General features: G+C 38.4%; 1 protein-coding gene and 1 long non-coding RNA gene across 5 annotated transcripts; one reads left to right on the top strand and one right to left on the bottom strand.

Moving 5' to 3' along the window:
- The first annotated feature begins 12 nt into the window (after positions 1 to 12).
- Positions 13 to 22,244, top strand: mgat1b (alpha-1,3-mannosyl-glycoprotein 2-beta-N-acetylglucosaminyltransferase b). Of its 3 annotated transcripts, none has more exons than XM_079829754.1 (3): positions 13 to 394; positions 14,098 to 15,011; positions 20,187 to 22,244. In XM_079829754.1, exons 1-3 carry the CDS (start codon positions 385 to 387, stop codon positions 20,886 to 20,888), a joined length of 1,626 nt encoding a protein of 541 aa, XP_079685880.1. In that variant the 5' UTR covers positions 13 to 384; the 3' UTR covers positions 20,889 to 22,244. The 3 variants fall into 3 exon arrangements, with proteins under 3 accessions (XP_079685880.1, XP_079685881.1, XP_079685879.1); XM_079829755.1 differs by lacking the exon at positions 13 to 394 and adding an exon at positions 6,939 to 7,010; XM_079829753.1 differs by lacking the exon at positions 13 to 394 and having other exon boundaries at positions 12,190 to 15,011.
- LOC307134215 lies at positions 1,342 to 4,228 on the bottom strand. 2 transcript variants are annotated; one of them, XR_013817531.1, is made up of 7 exons: positions 4,102 to 4,228; positions 3,456 to 3,529; positions 3,229 to 3,276; positions 3,063 to 3,145; positions 2,707 to 2,912; positions 2,379 to 2,538; positions 1,342 to 2,216 (listed from the first exon to the last, which is right to left on the bottom strand). It is a non-coding gene; the product is annotated as an uncharacterized lncRNA (long non-coding RNA). The 2 variants fall into 2 exon arrangements; XR_013817530.1 differs by lacking the exon at positions 2,379 to 2,538.
- Positions 22,245 to 23,225: the final 981 nt, after the last annotated feature.

The raw sequence follows: 23,225 nt of genomic DNA on the forward strand, positions 1-23,225 counted from the left end.
ACTTAATGAGTCAATCCGGAAGTGGAGAATCGCTTTGACTGTACACACACACAGAGCGGCGGCGTCAAATGAAGCCCTCCATCAGTGCATAACTGCAAACACGGACGTTTAAACAAGAGTCCGAAACCGCACGTCCTCACCTCGCCAGTTTAGATCGCTGCAGACCTTACCGGATGTGAAACACTGAGCGGGACACACACACTCGGGTAGAGAGGGAAATGGGCGACAGCTGCAGGAATGGAAAGAGCCGAATATTGACAGCAGCGCCGAGTGAAGGCGACCGATGAGGATGTTGATGAAGAGTGAAAAGTGAAGCTTTCATTCTGACGGTCAGCATCTCTTCGGTCACGGTCATCTCGCTGTTTAACCCCATCCTGTTCAGAGATGATGAAAGGTGAGAGCGGTCGTGGTTTGTGGTGTGTAGAACTAAGTGTTAGCCACTGTTATATTAATACAACGCTGTGATTTTTTAACCAGTGTGAGTGTGAAACTGTTTTAAAGACCAGAATGCATCTATGAATACATCCTTCTCAAGTCATGATGACCCTCATATTCTATCATGAGTTGTAGCTTCAGGCAGGTTTAATGCAGTAGATGATCTCTTTCTGAGGGTTAAAAGGGAAAGTCGGTCCAGTTGAACCTTTAACATCATGTCCAGTCAGTACTGTGTGTTCTGTCCATCTGCTAGTGTTTATGATGACAGACTTCAGCTGTGCGACTCACACACTCAACCGGTCAAACATGTACAAGTTAAACCATATGCCACGTCACCTTACACTATAACTTAACACTCTACTTTACCCTTCAGACAAACACATGAGGATGTCTTTGTTTTTCTCTTAAGCGCTTGGTAAAAAAAATAAAAAATCCTGTGAATTCTATCGTTAGTTGTCCCTATTACGGATATTTGTTTAAACTGATATAATGATATAATGTAATATTGTAAGCAAATAATGTTTAATAATAGTGAAATAGTAATATATATATATATATATATATATACCCAGATAGCAATGAGTCGGCGGACCACCGGCGGTGATCCGGCGGTTGTAGAAGCGTCAGAATTGCGTAATCGCAAACACGTTTGACGGCGCACCGCCGGCGGCAGCCGCTTTTTAAAAGCGGCAGCCGGCTTCCTACCGCCTTCGTTCCGCCGCCGGCCCGCAGGCAAACCGCCGTTCCGCCGCCTTTATACCAGAAGGCGGCCCGGCGGAGGCAAACGCTTTTTTCGAGCGATCTGCCTCCGCTTATTGTGTAATAAATAATATATATTTATTTATTTATTATTCATATTTGTAACATGCAGTTTATGATGGATAATAATTGAACAAACCAGATAAATTCCCATTTGGCATTTTTATTCCACATTTCAAAGTACAGTAACTGTCAATGATACAAGATAATATAAATGAAATACAAATAACAGACAATAAATAAGCTTAAATAGGCCTATAAATAACAATTTTTACTAAAGAACCTGCATGTTTCCAATTAAATTTTGGTTTAAAAAAAAAAACAGCCTTACAAGCAAATTATAACACTACAATATTTGTTAATAACAAAGACGTCAGCTCTGGGATGAAAAGAATTACCATTAAACATTATATCAAATAATGAGGATATTTGGTACCAAAGAATGTGCAGGATACCAAATAAATCGAGGTATAACATCACATTTAACAAGCCATTTCTAACAATAGGATAAATGGTAATAATTTAGAGTAAAGCTCTGGAGAAGAATAGAACAGTAGTAGAACAGACCATTATAACAAGCCTGACTATGGGTTCTCTGGTTTTCCCCGACCTCCAGAATGAGGCAGCGCAAATTGGCTTATCTTCAGTGATTTCTTGTGCGCCTATATAAAGGACAAACAACCTCGCCATCCCATATCCATCCAAGGAGCTGCCTTCAAGGCAGGGTCACAGGGAATAAAAAAAAAAAAGTAATTTCCACAGTGAACAGTGTGGATTGGGTGAGTGTAGCCTGAAACTTCTGGCTTCTTTAGGGGTCTTGATGTTACTGACTGCAGGATAAAGAAAGGGTTCCAGGTGTCAGTAGTCAGCCTAGGTGTAAGAGGTCGGCTGTGGGTCCCTCTCAGCTGTGCGGCGTCTTTTTCCGCCTTCATGATCAGATGTTCCTTTCAGGTAACGCATAACGTTAACCTGGACCGCCTCATCAGTGGCATCCTGGGTTGCCGGGTTCTTCCGGATGGCTCCTGTAGAAAATACAGATCTGTCATTCCATTTGAATGACATAAGGCCACACACATCTACTTAAATATATAACAAATTTATATATTTCTATCTATATATCTATCTATCTATCTATCTATCTATCTATCTATATATCTATATATCTATATATCTATATATATTACTTTGAACAATGGTCTTCAGGAACATGTCTCTAAAACATGCTTTATCCCCTACACCAGTCCAGGTTGTATTAATGGAAAGGTGATTAGAGAAGATACTCTGAAGCATTCGCCACACGGTTGTTTTTAGGTCCCTCCCACATTTGATTGCCAAAAACCGAAGCTGAAAATACAAAAAAGTGTTACAAATTACATATCTCTGAAGCTTCTCATACATAAATATAAAAATGTGACAGGCTGTGGATTCAGACTGTAGAATATGCAGTGTACAATCTTAAATTTTACTTTTTAGATTACCCTACAGCATTATAAACAAAATCAGCACACTTACTGGAGCTCTTTATCCTGCCTCAAACTGTTGTCAAGCAACGCCAAATGGGTTGTCGAGGGGGAGTAACAGACCCCCTGGCAGGGAGAACTCTCCAAAAGACACATTGGCACTGAAATGTTGCCGCATAGTGTCCATTTTGTTGTCCATGCTACGCACAACATCGCCAAACTCTCCAAGACGTCGCAGCATTAGGGTCTGATCTGCACCTACAGGGGTTCACAGAATAAAAGAATAAAGCAGTAAGTCCTGGTCCCTCAACTACTAAACTATGACATTTACAACTAGGTCTACTACATGTACAGGTGGCCCCAGTGGGAATTAAACCAACAACCACAGGTGTTGTTTGCAAGTTGTACCTGATTGCCCAGTACGAGCAAACGTCATCAACATTGTTTCACTTCCTTCACCTGCTCTTGAAGTGAGCCGCTGCCATCCGAAGCTACAAAATGAAAGGCATTTGGTAATTTTGGACCTACATCACAGTCAAAGAAGTAAAATTTAAGAAAGAGTGCATGTTCTCACCTGCTCGTGCATTGCTTTCCCTCAGGGCTTGGTTCTCATTCTGGAAATCTACATAAAAAAAAAAATATATATATATATATATAAATAAAACAACAACTAAAGGCACAATTTTCCATACTGTTTAAGTTTCCAACAGCTGCAATTTCCTGTTTGTCCATCTCAACTCCTTTCAATATTCTTCTCCTTATAGCCCAGTAACTAGACATTGTGACTAACAATTTATTTACCTTGAAAGCCGAAACGATTGTCCAACAGTAGGTCTCTTGGATGAAGATAACCGATTGTGCTCTGGTCAAGGTATCTGCAAGAAAATGTGAACAAAACCGCATTGTTAACGTTATACAGAATATACAGTAGCTATGCTGTGGGGGGAAAAACTGGTCAGCCAAATGTGGAACAGTAAAATGTATTCATTCAGTGTAGTGATTCAAGTAAACTGCATTGTCCTCAAACATAAAAAGTACAGCAGTTCAGAGAAATAACTCATAAATCACCTTAAATGCTAGAAGAACAGTAGCAACACAGCACATGTTAGCTAACACTCGCTAAAACTGACCTAGCAGCATGCTTGTTCGGACTAACAAAATAATTTAAATAACATATACATCATTCTGTTTTGTTAGAAAACACCAAAAGTTAAACTTAAGTCTTTCTAGATGTAAAGCTTTGGCTAATTTACCTACAGTAGCTAGATACATTTGAACATGTAGAACATGCTTGAACTCAGTGTGTAAAAAAGGCGAAACAGCACGTGTTAGCTAACACAGTTATATCAGCGTGCGTGTCGGCACAAACAAATTAAAACAACCTACCGGTATATACATCAAAAATGAACATAATATTGTGTTACACAAAAAGGAAACATGTACTTACTTAAACGCTCGTAGTCGAGGATATTTTCTGATCTCCTCTCTTCAAATACTAAAACCGTGTGATAAGTTGCCGGCCGCTGTTGGTAAATCTGTTTCATATGTTTTTCCGGTTTGTTTTCCGTCTTTTTTAGGTATACTGCCCCTCTCGGCCGGTGGAGGTACTTCTCTGTTTGGTTTGGTTTTATTTTTATTTAAATTAGTACATTTATAGACAAGTACAATACAAAAAGTACAATGAGAGAAAAATAAAAATAATAAAGCATTGTGGTACAGTTCCGAATATGTAGAACAAAGAATAACAACAAATGTAACAATGTAGCCTATATAAAATAAATAATAAAAATAAGAATTCTGAGATAGAAAATACTTTATAATATTAAGGCAGTCACATGAAATTGAAAAGCTTTCAGGTTTCTGTTTTTGTAAGCTTTTTGTTTTGCGACCTCATGTTTGAAAGGGTTTCAAAGTATATTGTAAAAATCAGCTTTATAAAAGGTAATATTAGAGGGCTTCTTTTGAGTTATTCTTGTCTTATGAATGTAGAATTTTTCCTAAATAATTAATAATATATTTTTGTTTTTCAGAAAAATATGGGTTTTGAAAACAAAGTAAAATGTCATGAAGTTCTAAGTTCTAATTTTTTGTCATGTCTATTTTAAAGTCAGTCCAAAAAGAAATAGAAAAAGGGCAATACAAAAATAAAAGTGTTCAATATCCTAAAATGAACTTTCAAACTTTCTTAACCCTCCTATTATGCTAAAAAAAAGAAAAAAAAAGTATTACATCCATTATGGGTCAAATTGACCAACACTGTTTAAACACACTCAACATGCAAATAATCAAGTGAAAATTTAAATGTAATTTCCTAAACCTAACCTTATCATGGAATCAAGAGTCAAGAATCTGTTATAAACCCTAATGGCTTTGGAGCAAAAAAAAACTAATATTTGATATAATTCACATATAGGCTAGGCTATTATGATTTTATAATCGCTTCAAATGTGAGAACTAGTTAAAATGCTGTCAGTTCCACTCTATTTCCCAACAAGCCAAACATAGCCAAGTGGCTGGTCGAATATGAGAGTAGAAATCCTTGTATATCAAAGCGGCTTGCCGCCAGCCGGCCGCGGTCCATAAGGCGGAGGCAACCGCCAGAGAAAATGAAGCCGGCGGCCCGCCGGCTAGTCGGCCGCGGCATCTCGCAAGAAATGGGAGTGACGTATTCGGCGGCAAACGTTTCGTCACCGCCAGCGGGACGCACCTATAGCCGACAGCTTAGGGCCGGCGGCAAAAAGAAGCCGTGCCGATATTTTTTGCTATCTGGGTATATATATATATATATATATATATATATATATATATATATATACATATATACATATATATAAATTAAGGATTCAAGAACCAGGATTAGTAATATTATTAACTACAAGTATTAAAAATAGTTTGCGTTAATTGAAATGATGTTGAAATAAAATTTAAATATTAGATGAAAATCTTAAACTTAAAAAAACCTGAAAATTGCCTTTGCAATGAACTGAAATAAGCTTAATTTCAAGTACTAAAATGACTGAAAACATAAAACTTAAAGCTAAATAGAAATATTTAACAAAAAAACTGATAAAAATGACAAAGCACCTAACAAAAATACTAAAACTTAAAGTAAAATGAAAACTGAAAATATAAAAATAAAAGCAAATTCAAAATATTAATAAATGCTATAATAGTATAGTATAAATATGGAAGTTTGTTTCCGCCAGAGAATAATTTATTTTTATGTATATTATTTTTTATTATGGTTTTCAAACATCAAAAACAAACAAAGAGACCCTTCATATAACAAATCTGTGCAATATGTAAAATGAAACAAAAAAAGGATGACGATATACAAAGCCAACAAAGTGTAATCACAATAATTACAGAAAGTGATTGTTACAGATCTGAAATAAATAAATAATCACAATTCTGACTTTTTTCCTCGCAATTGCAAGTTTACATCTTGCAATTGACTTTTTTCTCAGAATATATAAACTAGCAACTGTGAGTTATATTATCAGAATTGCGAGGTATAAATCCACAATTCTGACATTTTTTTCTCTCACAATTCTGACTTTTCTCAGAATTGTGAGATATAAACTCGCAATTGCAAGTCCAATTCTGAGGGGGAAAAAAGACTGACTGCGAGTTTATATCTCACAATTTTTACTTTATAACTTGCAATTGCGACCTTATATCATGCAATTCTTACTTTATAACTCGCAATTGTGAGTTTATATCTTACAATTCTGAAAAAAAGTCAGAATTGTGAGATAAAAAGTCACAATTACCTGTGTTATTTTGTCAGTGACAAACAAGCTTCCATATATAAATAATATTAAAATAATACTAACCAGAACTGACTGTATTAATCTGTATAATCATAATAAATGAATATATATGAGATTCCCTGCAAACAGTTGAAGATTTCAAAATATTCCTGTTTTTTTTATTGGTGGCTAAGATCAAGTTCCCACTGTTTTATTTTAGGAAACATAACTGTAGCAATAGAATAACAATAATTATGGTTTCCATGGTGCATTTTAGGAAACTCTATTTGTAATTCTACATCTTATTCTCCAGTTTAACCTAACATTTCTAAACATGTGTTCTTACGTTTCATGTTCAGAACAGCTGAACCTTCCATCTTTATAAGTTAACCTTTCAGGGTGTCACATGTGTTAATGCGAGTGAAGGGGGTGTTAAAAGTTCTTTGGAGCGTTAACTGGCAGTGTTCTCTCTTTACATGAGTACAGTACTTCCCTCCCCTTTCCTTTCTATACCCCTCCCCTTTTGCTCATCTGTTTCTTGCTGATCAGCTCCTTGTGAATAGTTGGGGGAGAGACGTGGGAACATAGTCTGCTCTGTGTCCAGGTAATGCTTAACAATACGTCTTATCTATTCCATACGATCCACTGCCACATAAGCAACTTTTGGGCATCTTGTTTTTGTTTCTGGTTGATTTGTTCCTGTGGTCTTCATGATCTCTGGGCGTCTCTTGCTTTTTTTGTATATATAATGTTTTACCCCTTTACTCATTCGGCAGGCTCTTTGTACAATCTTGTCTTTTGCCTGTTAAAAAGTCTTCTGTTTAGTGGACACATTTGGTTCCAGGTGTTTTTGATGAAACTACGCTTTGTGTGTGTGTGTGTGTGTGTGTGTGTGTGTGCAGGCACAACAGGGAACTGGATGTGTTTCTGTCTTGTTTGTTCCACAAAAAAAGCATGATTAGGGGAGTTTCAGACCCATCAAGGCTTAAATGGTTCCGTCTGTCCTGCTGATTGTTGTTTTGTGAGTGAGTGCAGAGAAGTTAGACATCTTTACTAACAGGGTTAAGTGGAGATTAGTTGCTTGCAGCCAGAAGATTACTGAGGTTATTAATGGCACAGCAGACACCTTTCCTGTGCAAAGCACTTTTTTACTACATTGTAACTCTTAGGCTGTTTTATAGTATCGTTTAACCCTTTAGCACTGGTGGTATATGAAATGGAAATGCAGTTTAATCAATGTTTGAATCGGTGTTCGCAGTGTTACGTGTGTGGTGGGAACAGAATGACAAGCAGTCTTATGAACCCGTATTGACTTTTTGTGTGCGGCTCAGTGTCTGTCACAAACAATGAATGGACTTTGTCATCAAACAGTTTATTTCACTAGCTAAACAAGATCTGACTAATGTCAGAAAGGGAAGCGGGTTGTTTTCAGTTGTAGATTTCCTGTGGAAAAATGTTGCTTTAGATGCAGATTGTTACATTTTTTTAACCTTTTAACCTCAAAATTCTGTCATAATTTCCAAACTGATAAGACTTGAAGATATTTTAATGCAATCTGAGAGATTTCTGTCCCTCCATTGAAAGGATATTCAACCATAATTCTGACTATTCAAAACGTTTATAAAGAGATTGTAAAATAAATCCATATGAATCAAGTGATTTAATCAAGTCTTCTGAAGAGACACAATCGCTTTATACGATGAACAGATTTAATTTGAGAGATTATGTTAATGCTAATTTCTGTGCACATCTCATATGATATTGTTAAATATTAGTATATCCATGTATAATTCAGAAATTTGGGGCCAGTAAGATTTTTCTTTTCTTTTACTCCGCAAGGATACATTAAATTGAGCAAGAGTGACAGTAAAGACAGTAAACTCCTTTGGAGCATTTGTTTGAACCAGTTGTGTTTTCTCCATGACTTGAAAACGGCAAAGCAAAGCAGGTTGACCTGGGCCGCTTGAAAACGAACTCTAGAGCTGTTTGCTTGAGGTGAGAAAACAATCCGACCCAACGAACCAGACTATATCACAATGTATGATGGGTAATTGCAAACATTGCGTGAAAAGCAGCAGTATTTGTTTTGGTAATACCTTCAAAATGAATTGTGGGTTAACCTGGAGCAAAGATGAAGCACACGTTTCATTTTAAAATGGCGCCTATTTTGCTCTTCTCAAAAACAAGTACAAGGTAAGAATGTGGTTCCGACAAAGCCTTGATTCATGCTCAAAATAATAAAGTAATATAATGAAAGCTATCTGAACTGTTGTCTATCCATCCTGACGGATTACCACTATGAGTGGAATCCCGGTGTTATACCAAATTATCAGACCGTACTGTACACATAATGATGGTATGGTTAGGATTAGGATTGGGGTTAGGATTAGCTCAATACAGCGTCTACTACGGTCACAGAATTCAGCACAACACCTTAAAGGAACACTCCACTTTTTTTGAAAATAGGCTCATTTTACAAGTCCCCTAGAGTTAAATAGTTGAGTTTTACCGTTTTTGAATCCATTCAGCCGATCTTTGTATCTGGCGGTAGCACTTTTAGCATAGCTTAGCATACATCATTGATTCTGATCAGTCCATTATCATCTCATTCAAAAAATGACCAAAGGCACTTTCAATATTTTTCCTATTTAAAACTTGACTCTTCTACAGTTACATCGTGTGCTAAGACCAACTGAAAATTAAAAGTTGCGTTTTTCTACACCTATATGGCTAGGAACTACTTTCTCATTCCTGCGTAATAGTCGTGGATCTTCGCGGCAGTACCATGGCTGCAGCGGCGCAATGATATTACAGCGCCTGAAAGTAGCCCCCAGCTAGGTAATTTTCAATGTGACCGGCACTAAGTTCGTGTAGTTGCAGAGAAAGTTTCAGGCTTGCAGCCGACAAATTGTGTTGTGGATTTACCTGTGTGATTAGCCATGGTTCTGTGTGTTGTAAAGGGCTGTGATAGTAAGTCGAAGGTGTATACTACCACCATGTTTCACAGAATACCAACAAATCATTGCACCGCTGCAGCCATGGTACGGCCGCGAAGATCCGCGACTATTACGCAGGAATGAGAAAGTAGTTCCTAGCCATATAGGTGTAGAAAATCGCAACTTTTCATTTTCAGTTTGTCTTAGCACACGATGTAACTGTAGAAGAGTCAAGTTTTAAATAGGAAAAATATTGAAAGTGTCTTTGGTCATTTTTTGAATGAGATGCTAATGGACTGTTTAGAATCAATGATGTATGCTAAGCTATGCTAAAAGTGCTATCGCCAGATACAAAGATCAGCTGAATGGATTCAAAAACGGTAAAACTCAACTATTTAACTCTAGGGGACTTGTAAAATTAGCCTATTTTCAAAAAAAGTGGAGTGTTCCTTTAACATTAAAAGGTGCACTCTGAAAAATGAGAGCGGTTTGTGTTAACCCATTTTGGTCCGTTTAAAAAACGAACCGAACCAAGAAGAAATTGTATAACATTGTAACAATTTTAATCCCTGTTTTGGAACAAAGCAAACAATCTACGGGTCTGAAAATACTTTTTATATTGTAGCAAAATATTTCTATTTCAAATACTGTTCTTTTGAACTAAATAAATGTTTCACAGTTTCTGCAAAAATATTAAGGTAATATTAAAATATTGTTTTCAACGTTGCTATAAGGCATATTTCTTGAGCAGCAAATCAGCATATTAAAACGATTTCTGAATGATCATGTGACACTAAAGACTGAAGTTATGGCACTGAAAATTCAGCTTTGCCATCACAGGAGTAAGTTAAAATTTTAAAATAATATTTCGCAATATTACTGTTTCTACTTTTGATCAAATAAATGCAGCCTTGGTGAGCATAAGAAGCTTTTTTTAAAAACACTCAAAAATCTTTTCAACGGTAGTTTATATTGACTATAAGCATGAGTATTTGCTTGTGAAAAACCCAGATGTTCACTAGTAGAAATTACAGTGAGGAACTAGATTATTAGACTCCATGTGACCTTTGCACTTGTATTTCTTCTCAGGGATCAATACTGTCAGTCCTGTCTTGTCTTTCTCAATTTCAGTATTCAGAGTCCACCTGAATAATGTTGTTTTTCTTACGCGGATAGTGCCTGCATAATATTTGCCATCCTTCATGAGTGCCATGGGTTTTGTGTCCAATGAAAAAGTGCTTACTCAAAGAACATTTATGACCTCGTAAATCCCACACAAGAACCATTGGGCAATGCCACGTTTCTGTTTTTGGGTGGACGAATGTTCAGTTCTGCCTGGCTGGAAGCATGCAGAGACTCTTCTTTTGCCAATGACAGACTTCTGTTCATTGATCACAACACACATGGTAACATAAAACCACACTTGGCACTATAGTGAAACTGACATCATATAGACGGAATCCTTCTAAATTTCACTCTTGGGAATTGTAGGCCTCATTTAGAAGGAAATTCCTTTCTGGTATACAAATTGTGTTGGTTTGGCCCACTTAGAAAAAATAGGCTAGCCCTTGTTAGTAGCCTGCTCCTGCTGCCCAAAGACATGTGGGGTCATGAAACACATCGGCTAATTGGGATCCAGAGTTTCTCTGAGAAACACAGCAGGACAGTTTAGAGTGATATCTTCATGGTGATTTTTTTTGGTTCAGTTCACCCGAATGTGGAAAAAAATCATCATTGACTGTCATGATAATTACGGAGTGCTCTCTCGCATTGATGGCGCACGGCGGTCTGATCAAACTGTCAGTTTTAATTACTCTGGAGTGCCCTCAGCCTGCCAAGAGCTGGGTATGCATAGTTTTCAAAGCATGCTGGGAAGTTTGTACTTCCTAAAGCCCTCCTGTGGAGTGGGGTGAATGAAATACTCTAATTTGTGTTCAAGATGAAGGCAGCTGTTGTACAGATGAAATATTGGCGAGACTGTTAGTGAAAGAAAGATTTAAGGGTAATCATACTGCGATAAACTTCTTCTATAGGCTACGTAGCCCAATATTTCCCATCCAAACACCATTACGACATGATGTGAATGTAAAGACAAGACATGATGTGATAAATGTTGTTGGAGCCATCACAAGAGACTTGTGGGTTGGCTTGTGGGTAACTAACTGCCTTCAATAAGTGATTCATCATAACTGTAGTCAGCAGTTTTTAAAACAAACTGTCGACTTCTGTTCAAACTTCTGGCCAATATTGACATGATGGCATCACACCGTTGCTGCAGATTTGTCTGCTGCACATCCATGATGCGAATCTCGCATTCCACCACATCCCAAAGCTGCTCTATTGGATTGAGGTCTGGTGACTGGAGGCCATTTGAGTATAGTGAACCCATTGTCATTTTCAAGAAACCAGTTTGAGATGATTTGGGCTTTATGACTAGGCCTGTCACGATAACAAATTTTTCTGGACGATAAATTGCCCAAGAAATTATTGTGATAAATGATAATATTGTCGTTCTGAGACCATTTTCATCTAAAATAATTATAATGGCATAATAATGCTGGTACACCTTTTCAAAGATCAATAAACTTTTATTTCTAAAGACTATTTAACACTGAAAATGGAAAACATTTTAAATATCCACAATAAATGAACAAAACAACCAAAAACAATAAAAGCAATGGACTCTCAGTCTGTTAACAAAAAATGCCCTTGAATAAATACCAAAAACAATAAATAAAATGGATGAAAACTGCAACGGATGATTGTGTTTTAGGTGCATATTAGGGGTGGCACGGTTCACAAAACCCACGGTTCGTTTTAGGCACACGGTTTTCGGTTCTGTACGGTTCTTGTTGTTTTTTCTTTTAATTGTTAACACTCCAGAAATGTACTTCAGCATATGATAATTAGCTTAATTATCCACAATTTAGGATACAGTATTAAAAAGAATTGTTATATCATGTACTCATGCACAAACTGAATTTGACTTAACTTTAAGCACATTATTGGTACCATCTCTGAGGAAAGCTAGGTGAGATTTTGATACAGCAAGAGAGAAGACATTGATGACATGCTTTTTTTATTTATTTGGCAAAAAAAGGAGAATGTATTGCTATCTCTACAGGAACTTCTGTGCCTTTTTAGCACACAAAGATTGAACTTGAAGCACACAAAGATTAAGCTGAAGAATTAACTTGCATTTATCAAACTGCCAACTTCAGTGTAGCTTTAAGCCTTGTTTAAACTCGACGCGAGCGCGAAGGAGCGGTAGTGCGCGTTGAGTGCATGAGACCCCATTTCGCTTGCTGGTGTGCACGTCAAATTTTGTAATTTTGCGCGCGGCTCCTCAACCGAAGAAGCACGAGTTCCAGGCGAATCTGGTCGAGTATGACGTCTCATCACGCCGGCACCAGGGAGAGAGAGAAAGAGAGACGAGGAAAACAAACAAGCATGCAAGTGGAAATTATCGCGGCTGGAAAAATTATCGAGCTCTTTTTTGTTTTATTGTGCGATTAATTGATTTATTGACTATCGCGACAGGCCTATTTATGACATGGTGCGCTATCCTGCTGGAAGTAGCCATCAGAAGATTGGGTACACTGTGGTCATAAAGGGATGGACATTATCAGCAACAATACTCAGGTAGGCTGTGGCTCAATTGGTGTGGCAAAAAAAGTGTGTCAAGAAAATATCCCCCACACCCTTACACCACCACCACCAACCTGAACCGTTGATGCAGGGCAGGATGGATCCATGCTTTCATGTTGTTTACACCAAATTCTGACCCTACCATCTGAAATTTGCAGCAGAAATCGAGATTCATTAGACCGGGCAACGTTTTTCCCAATCTTCTATTGTCTCATTTTGATGAGCCCATGCAAACTTTAGCCTCAGTTTCCTGTTCTTTGCTGGCAGGAGTGGCACCCGGTGTGTTGTTCTGCTGCTGTAGCCCATCTGCTTCAAGGTTTGATGTGTTGTGCGTTCACAGATGCATACTTGGGTTATAGTGAGTGGTTATTTGAGTTACTGTTGCTTTTCTGTCAGCTATGGTCTGGCCATTCTCATCTGACCGTATCAACAATGCGTTTTCACCCACAGAACTGCCGCTCACTGGATATTTTCTCTTTTTCTGACCATTCTCTGTAAACCCTAGAGATGGTTGTGCTTGAAAATACCAGTAAATCAGCAGTTTCTGAAATACTCATACCAGCCCGTCTGGCACCAACAACGATGCCATATTCACTTAAATCACCTTTCTTCCTCATTCTGATGCTCATTTTGAACTTCAGCAGATTGTCTTGACCATGTCTGCCTAAATGCATTGAGTTGCTGCCACGTGATTGGCTGATTAACAGTTGTACCTAATAAAGTGGCCGGTGAGTGTATAAGATTGTTATAGTGAAGTTAGATTTTAATAATGTAAAAATCTAACTAAATATATCTTAGTAAAATAAGTTAAATTTTTAATAAATGAGTGATCTTAATTAATTAATTTACATACTACATCCCACATTTTCAACAAATGTTTTCTACGAATATTGTGTATAATACAAAGTAAACATACGTTTCTCAGATGCACCAGATTTTCTTTATTCTAGCTATAACTATCAAAATCAGTAAATATTACCCAGCAAATAGACATGCATCATGAGTCATTAAACTGGCCTTATCTGTTCTGTACCTCACTCTTGTCTGTGAATTATTTATTTTTATCCTTATTTTTAAATGTATATCTTCCTTTTCCCCTATTTGTAGCATTTTCCTCACTACAGTCCCTCGTGTGGTGTCACTGGGCCATGGTTCGCAAGAAAGGATCTCTTATTTTGTGTGGAGCATTTCTGTTTGTCGCCTGGAACGCCTTGCTCTTCCTCTTCTTATGGGGGAGGCCTCCCATTGGCCGACTTGGTGAGGGAGGCGGAGCTGAACCAGGAGCCGGAGAGGAATGGGGAGCCAGAAAAGCAAAAGTGGGTGGAACTAACGGATTGGCCGGCGAAGTGATCAGATTGGCCGAAGAAGTAGAATCGGAACTGGAGACTCAGAAAAAGCTCCTCAAACAGATACAGAGTCACAGGGAACTATGGGAACAGCGGAAAGAATTGGGAAAGAGAGAATCTGAGGGCACAAAAGATGAAAAGAACATTGAGGAGCATAAAAAACCTCAGCAGATTCCTGCAGTTTCTCCAAGTCTTAAAGTTGTAGATGATACAAAAACTGTCACAAAAAAGACACAGACTATAATGGTCACGCCACCTCTGCTTGTCACGAAAGAGCAGGAACTGGACCAAGAGAACAAGCAAATGGTGAAAAATGAAGTAGGCCTTACTAAGCCAAGCCCACAAATCATTATCCCAATTCTCGTCATTGCCTGTGACAGAGTAACAGTGAAGAGGAGTTTGGATAAATTGATACAGTACCGTCCTTCTGCTGAGCTTAATCCAATCATTGTCAGCCAGGACTGTGGCCATGCAGATACGGCAAGGGTGATTGGCTCCTATGGCAGTCAGATAACCCACATTAGCCAACCGGATCTAGCGGACATTCCAGTGCGACCTGATCACAGGAAGTTCCAGGGTTACTACAAGATCGCCAGGCACTACCGTTGGGCTCTGAACCAAGTGTTCAATGTCTTTGCTTACTCCACAGTGGTCATTGTGGAGGATGACCTGGAGGTAAGATGATGAATATGTTTTGAATATGTGCATTTATGACTAGTACTCAATGGTCGTATTCATCCTGCATTTGAGCATCATTATATGTTAACCAGATCTGAATAGGACCGTATCTGAAAGGAAGTCACTTTTTTTTTCTCTCTTTCATAATTCATGAAGAGGAATTTTGATATGAGCGTGTCTCTCGCTCAGAGGGAATATTTTCATTTGCACATTTCTGAACCCTTTCCTTTGAAATTCTCACAGGTGAACTGATTACAAAGTCTAATATGCACCCAAAAAAACCCCCATTAATAGGGCAGCGGTAAAGCTCCAGTTCTGTTGTCGTGAGTTCTCTAAAGGAAGGGATCAAGGAGCTTGTTTAACTTTGCTATCTAGGCAAATATGTTTTTTGCATACTCCTTACTGTGTCCTGTGAAGACTTTGAATGCTGTTGTGACTTGTGACGGTGCTTTAAAGGTGTTGAATTTACAAAAAAAAAAATTTAAATAGCAAACCTCCATACTCAAGGTGAAATGGAGTTAAATGACCATGAATATGGGATGGACAAATCTTTTAAAAATATATATTTTTAGGAGTATACTTTTTGTATTCATTTTCATGTTTTTAAATGGGTTTTATAAGATTTTCAAGAAGAATTTTTTTTAATTACCATCCAGTAAAAAGTAATAACATTTTCCTTACATCTTGAATACATGTAAATGTACACTTTTTAGTTATTTGCTAAAAGGTTTTTAAATATATGGTGAAAATAGGTGAAAAAGTATTTTTTACAAATTAATTCTTAAAGGGTTAGTTCACCCAAAAATGAAAATTCTGTCATTAATTACTCACCCTCATGTCGTTCGACACCCGTAAGACCTCCGTTCATCTTCGGAACACAAATTAAGATATTTTTGTTGAAAGCTGATGGCTGAGAAAGGCCTCAGATAGGCCTCCATTGGCATTCAGTACATTCACACTCACAAGACCCATAAAAGGCACTAAAAACGTTGTTACAAAGTCCATCTCACTAGAGTGGCTCTACAATAATTTTACGAAGCCACAACAATAGTTTTTGAGCGCAAAAAAAAAAAAATCTAAATAACGACTTTATTCCACAAGTTCTTGTCTTCCGTGTAGGCCTCGGACGTGAACTCACGAAGCACCACGACGCATGCGCGAGAATATTACGCAGATCCGGCGTTCGGACACATGACCCAGAAGCGAGGAGGAGATTTGTTTACAAGCAGAGGAAGACGCGCCGTATCTAAGCTGTTGAATTCTACATTGATCGTGCTTTAGGTCTCGGCGTAGTGCTCAAAATGGGACTAAAGTGTGCATTTCATGGATTCCCGAACGGCGGCGCTAAGTCATATTCTCGTGCATGCGTCGTGGTGCTTCGAGAGTTCACGGCAGAGGCCAAAACGGAAAACAAGGACGTGTTGAATAAAGTTGTTATTTTGATTTTTTTTTTTTGCGCACAAAAACTATTGTCGTCGCTTCTTAAAATTATTGTAGAGCCACTCTAGGGAGATGGACTTTGTAACGATGTTTTTAGTGCCTTTTATGGGTCTTGTGAGTGTGAATGTACTGTATGCCAATGGAGGCCTTTCTCAGCCATCAGCTTTCAACAAAAATATCTTAATTTGTGTTCCGAAGATGAACGGGGTCTTACGGGTGTCGAACGACATGAGGGTGAGTAATTTTTTTGGGTGAACTAACCCTTTAAGTATCATTATGTTTTGTGGGAATAACACCACATTACTTTTTTTTAACCACCTTGTCATAAAAAAACTGTGATTTTACTTAAGTCCCACCCCTCGGATTGAGCCCTGTCAATGGTGAGTTTCCTGACCCAACATCTTGATGTGGGTCTGGCTTGCCAGGCTAGAGTGGCAAGGCATAGAGGTGAAAATATTCCCCTAAGAAATGGGACACCACTACTACATCATTACAAGTCATCATACGTTATCATATCCCATTTCAACAGCAGTGAAGTGTGTCTAACAGAAATCAGGTGCGAGCACTTTAACAAATTACTCACTCCCAGCGTTGTTTTGCGCTGTATTTCGACTTAATAAAATGGCGCTCGTTTTCAGTTCAAAAACGTATGAGCCTTCGAGTTTCCTAAGACGATACAGAACTGTTAGGGACCAAGGCAGTGTGGCAGGAGGACACAGGTAGATGTTTTTCAAAAGTGGGGTTTTATTACCCAAAAATATGAAGAAGTTACATAAGGACCAAAATTAATAACTAGGCCTTAACAAAAAAAGTAACTGAATATGAACTCAAATAAATAAACTCATAACACAAGGTTAACTTAACAAAAACTGACCTCTCCACAAAAACAGAAGGGAGCTTATATAATGGCTTGACAAAACCAAATAACATTGAAGGGGTAAACAAACTAACACTTGAGAACTCAAGAACTAACTAAGGACAAAATCCCCCCTGGCACATGGTGAGACATGGTATGGCCTAATGAGCTGGCTGCCGGATATAGGTCTCCTCAGCCCTTAGCCACTCCTTTCGCCCAACCAGGAAGGGACTGCCCCAAACAGTCCAGGTAACTCAGCACAAAGAAACATGTGATTAGTGCACTCCCTGTAAATCAATGTAAAATGTAATACCAAATAAACAAAATCAAAAGACTGTATTGTGTTCGTTATTTAGATATCCTAGTTTAGATGACTGTAAATAATAATCAGTACAATAAACTAAAGAGGTGAAATGATAAAACGGTAATCAAATGTTTAGAACTGAGGTGATGTTACCCTGTGTGGCCGTAGCCATCACAAGAACATACAAGACTGATGAAGCCGCTTTTCCATCGGGCCAAACTGTTCTCTTTGTTTGTTAACCACTCCATTCCATGCCGATCCGAGCCGGCCGGTACGAATATGGTTTCATTTTCTACTGTGGTGCTGTGTTAACGGAGCTCTTTGCAATGTAATACAAACGAGTCAGTTGTTGCCTTGGTAACGCAAGAGTTTACGGTTTACAGACGATACGTGATGTAAATATCGTCTGCGTTATGAAGGATGACGAGATATTTCTTTGAACTGTATTATTAATTTGTGTTTACAATACTCAAATAGAGCGTTTAGCAAGTTAGGGAGAAACTGGCAGCCAGGCAACACATAAGTGATCGATCCCGAGTGGCAACATCTTGCATTCTAGCAGCTGCAGCACGATAGTCTGTGTATTCAGCGAAATTCCTCATACCCCTTCATTCGAAGTGTGGTCCTGAAAAAACTTTGTTTGAAGGGCTATCTGGCCCTTCTCCTTACCCCCCTACCACTCCAGCCAAAAGAGAATCGAGACACCCCTACCTCTTCACATGAAGGGGTAGGGGAAAGTGAAGGGCTAAGGGGTAGAAATGGGATTGGGCCTTACTTATTTGATTAGTACATATAACTGGTCAGTGGATTAACTCTAAAGCAGTACTTATCTACTGAACATCATAGCTAAGCACCATTGAGATTCCCTAAGGCCCAAACACATTTTTTTCTACATTGTTATAAAACAGCCAGCTGGCTGAACAAATGTTCACCTAACCACCTTTGAACACATCTACAGGGAGTGCAGAATTATTAGGCACATTGATTTTCTGATCATATTTTTTTTCCAGGCACATTTGACCAATTCCAAACCACAGTAATCCTAATAACTACTATTGATTTAGTATTTAATAATGTATAAGTGATATATAATTGTTCATGAAGGCTGGAAATGAAAATCACCTTATATTCAGGTGTGCAGAATTATTAGGCATGTTTTCTTTTACAGATAAATTGAGCCAAAAAAGAGATTTAACTCAGACTGAAAAGTCAAAAAGTATTAAATGCCCATGAGAAGGATGCAATACTAATGCAATACTAGACATTGCAGTTAAGGCATGACCATTGGACAGTGAAATGCTCGTTGGGTCAGCAGGGTCTGACAAAAACATGTGGCGGAGAAAAGACACCTGTTAACTGCAAAAGAATTAAGGTGAAGAATTAAGGGTGAAACCATCAGGAACCCTTTAGTCTCCAGCGCCACCATTTTCCAAAGCTGCAACCTACCTGGAGTCTCCAGAAGTGCAAGGTGTCAGGATCTCAGAGACTTCAGTTAAGTAAAGAATCCTAAAAAATGACCCCCACTAAATAAGAATCACAAGCTGAAGTGTTGTAAAATACATGAAGAAGGTTTTTTTATAGGCTTTATGGACAGATAGGTTGAGAGTGACTCTTGAAGGACCAGCACCACATCCTCTTGCACCACTGTTTGAAGAATTCATCTTCCAGAATCGGTACGTTTTGAGAGTTCATTTTTAGTCCATCTCTGCAAAACGGACTTCAGGATGGGCTAAAATGAACTCTCAAAACGTACTGCCAGATTCTGGAAGATGAATTCTTCAAACAGTGGTACTAGAGGATGTGGTGCTGGTCCTTCAAGAGTCATTCTCAACCTATAAAACCTATAAAGCCTATAAAAAAGCAGGCTTCATGTATTTTACAACACTTCAGCTTATGATTCTTATCTAGTGGGGGTCATTTTTTAGGATTCTAACTGAAGTCTCTGAGATCCTGACACCTTGCACTTCTGGAGACTCCAGGTAGGTTGCAGCTCTGGAAAATGGTGGCGCTGGAGACTAAAGGGTTCCTGATGGTTTCACCCTTAATTCTTCACCTTAATTCTTAATTCTTTTGCGGTTAATAGGTGTCTTTTCTCCGCCACATGTTTTTGTCTGACCCTGCTGACCCAACGAGCATTTCACTGTCCAATGGTCATGCCTTAACTGCAATGTCTAGTATTGCATTAGTATTGCATCCTTCTCATGGGCATTTAATACTTTTTGACTTTTCAGTCTGAGTTAAATCTCTTTTTTGGCTCAATTTATCTGTAAAAGAAAACATGCCTAATAATTCTGCACACCTGAATATAAGGTGATTTTCATTTCCAGCCTTCATGAACATTTATATATCACTTATACATTATTTAATACTAAATCAATAGTAGTTATTAGGATTACTGTGGTTTGGAATTGGTCAAATGTGCCTGGAAAAAAATATAATCAGAAAATCAACGTGCCTAATAATTCTGCACTCCCTGTAGAAGTAGCCATTTCTGTCCAGATAGTTTAGAAATAGTTTATTGTTCATCATCAGTTTTTCTTAATGTCTTAACTGCTCTCATTTCATTTTGTAGGTGGCCCCCGACTTTTTCGAGTATTTCCGTGCGCTCTACCCTATATTGAGTTCGGATCCGACTCTGTGGTGCATTTCCGCCTGGAATGATAATGGACGGGATGGGCTGGTTGACCCAGGCAAGGCTGACCTCCTTTACCGGACAGATTTCTTTCCTGGCCTTGGATGGATGCTTTTGAAGGAAGTCTGGGCAGAGTTGGAGCCCAAGTGGCCCAAGGCGTTCTGGGACGACTGGATGCGGCACCCAGAGCAGCGGAAGGACCGCTCGTGCATTCGTCCCGAGATCTCTAGGACTATTACATTTGGTAGGAAAGGCGTCAGTTTGGGTCAATTTTTTGACCAGTATCTGCGCTACATAAAACTCAATGCTGAATTTGTGCCTTTCACTAAACTGGACTTGTCCTACTTGGTCAGGGACAAGTACGATGAAACCTTTGAAAAGGAAGTGTATAGCGCCCCCTTGGTTAAGGTCGAGGAACTACAGCAAGGTGGAAGCCTGAAAGGCTCTGGGCCGTTTCGAGTTCAGTACTCCAGCAGAGACAGCTTTAAAGTGTTGGCCCGCAACTTGGGAGTTATGGACGACTTGAAGTCAGGTGTTCCCCGTGCCGGTTACAGGGGCGTAGTCAGCTTTATATCCCGTGGACGAAGAATTTATCTGGCTCCCCCTGAGGGCTGGACTAAATATGATACCAGCTGGAGCTGAGGACTGGACCACAAAAGACAAGAAAGAGAAAACTCACAACTATTATTACAAATATAGAAAGAGAGAAACGCCCTCTCAAACCAAAGAAAACAGAGGCAGGGTGTTAAAAGTAGAGAAAAGCTTAGAAGCGAGTATAAAATAACCGCTGTTTTGTCATGGAAGAACTTCCAGGCATGCTGGGAACAGCACAAAAAGGTGGTGCATTGTATTTGCGCAGCAATCATGCAACAATCTTCCCTCAGAGAAAATAGTGGAGTTACGCTGCAAACAGCTCTTATGCAGAATTGCTCATTCTGATATGGAGAAAAAAAATATCAGATTTTTTATTATTAACATACTGACCTTTCTGTTGCTTTCAACATCAATGCAAAAGGCATACAAGAGGTCTTATATTTTATCCTACCACAGTGTCTTTTGGGAGAATCTCACGATAACTCGCATTTCACTCAAAAAATTTTAATTAAATATTTTTATATTTGCATACATACAGAAGAAAAATTTAGCCTATTCTTGGGACCATGCTTTTTTTTTGTTGCAACATTTCCATCACAAGCATATCCCCCCACCCCCAATTTATCATTAATGTAATGATTTTGAAAGTCATATTCATATGCTTTTTTTTTATTTTTATTCAGTATTACTGTATAATATATGGAAAAAATTAAGAGACCACTTAACATTGATTGCTGAACTTGGAGTATATATATATCTTGAAGAGAAAAAAGCCTCAATATCAAAATTTTTTCTTTTTTTTACTAGTTTCGTGAGATTCGGCCTTTTGAAAGACCAATCTGAGTGTTGAAATTCCATTTGTCTAAGTTTTATTAGTCCCTGACATCATTATAAATGAAAATTGTGTATAATTGTTGTCTAATTTGAAATGCGCAGACTTGTTCATTTGACTTTTAATGTAGCATCATTGAATCTATGAAGTTTGAAGTTATGAAGCTTGTGGCAGAAATTATTCAAGGCTCATGTAACTGAAATACCAAATCTTTGGACAACATCTCTTCTGTGCCATTCTTTTGAATTACTGTACTTGAAATTGTTTTTGTTTTAACTGTTCTTCTTTGCCTGGGAGAACTCTCGTTGTTGTTTTTTTAAAGATGTTGTAGGTTTGTTGCAAAACCAGTGGTCATAGAAATTGCTTTACATGTTCTTACGGATGAATGAACGGATTTCAGTAGGCCAGAGATGAGGAAACATTTTAATTTAATGTACTGTATTTAAATGTTTGGGAGAGAAATTATCTGATATTAATGCATATGCAGTATGAAGAAGTGTGAAACCACTGCCTGACATGTTTATAACTTTATTACATTGAGAATAAAACAGACTATTTTGATATTTGACCGTATATGCTGTTTTTTCCCCGTTTTCTATCTTATCTGGTAACTTCCTTCCAGGGATCATTTGTCCAAACCCCCCACATCAGCGCTGATTCAGGCACCATTGTGACACCATTGACGTCTCTGTTGCTCCAGGTTTCCTTTCTCATTCCTCTTGTGTCCTGTTGTCTTCCTGTTTCATGGCTCTATGCTGTTGACTTAACTATGTTCTTTTCCTGTTCTTGTACCACCACCAGCAACTTTAGAAAAGCCAAAGGATGTGTGTTACTGATACTGACATTTTGTGTTTCTATAGCCATTATCCCAGTTATCTTTGCTGGGAAATAGGCAGGATTCTACCATGATTGATTGATTGATTTGTTGATCATATAGCCACATCAGCTAGCCTACAAGTAGTTGAAATTAAAATACTTTAATAGCCTACTTAAATGTATCTAGTGTGTTTTCACACTTGAGAATTGTTTAAGGTTGCTCACACTTGTAGTTCGTTTGGTCCGGTTTAGTCCTGGTCTGCTTAGCGTTCACATTGTCATTTTTAACACTGAACCTAAAAGCACAGCTTGTTTGGTCAGCTTTTATGATGTATATTTTCGAGCTGGAACTTACCGAACATTCAAAACAATGGTGTGTGCTGGGATAAATGTGCTCTTTGTATATATTTTGACCAGCTGAGAACTCGTGAAGAGCTTATAAAATGTTTAAAGGGGTCAAAACAGCGTCAAGAACCCCTCCGTCACACACACAAACAAAGATCTGCTGCAGTGAGGAGACGCAGTTCTTATGCCTGTACCGAACTATGATGGGCAACATCGCGACGAGAAAAAAACCGTATGCTTGACCATTCTGCCCTTAGGGTCGCACCTTGTGACATCATGTCCCATTTTTGGTTCGTTTACATGTCTTTGGTCCGTGTGGTGTTCATGTTTCTTTCAAACTGCACAAGTTTGTTTGGAAGCAGACCGAGACCCATTTTTCAGAGGTCTCTGTC

Source organism: Gobio gobio (genome assembly GCF_949357685.1).
Source record: "Gobio gobio genome assembly, chromosome: 11".
Classification (NCBI taxonomy): domain Eukaryota; kingdom Metazoa; phylum Chordata; class Actinopteri; order Cypriniformes; family Gobionidae; genus Gobio; species Gobio gobio.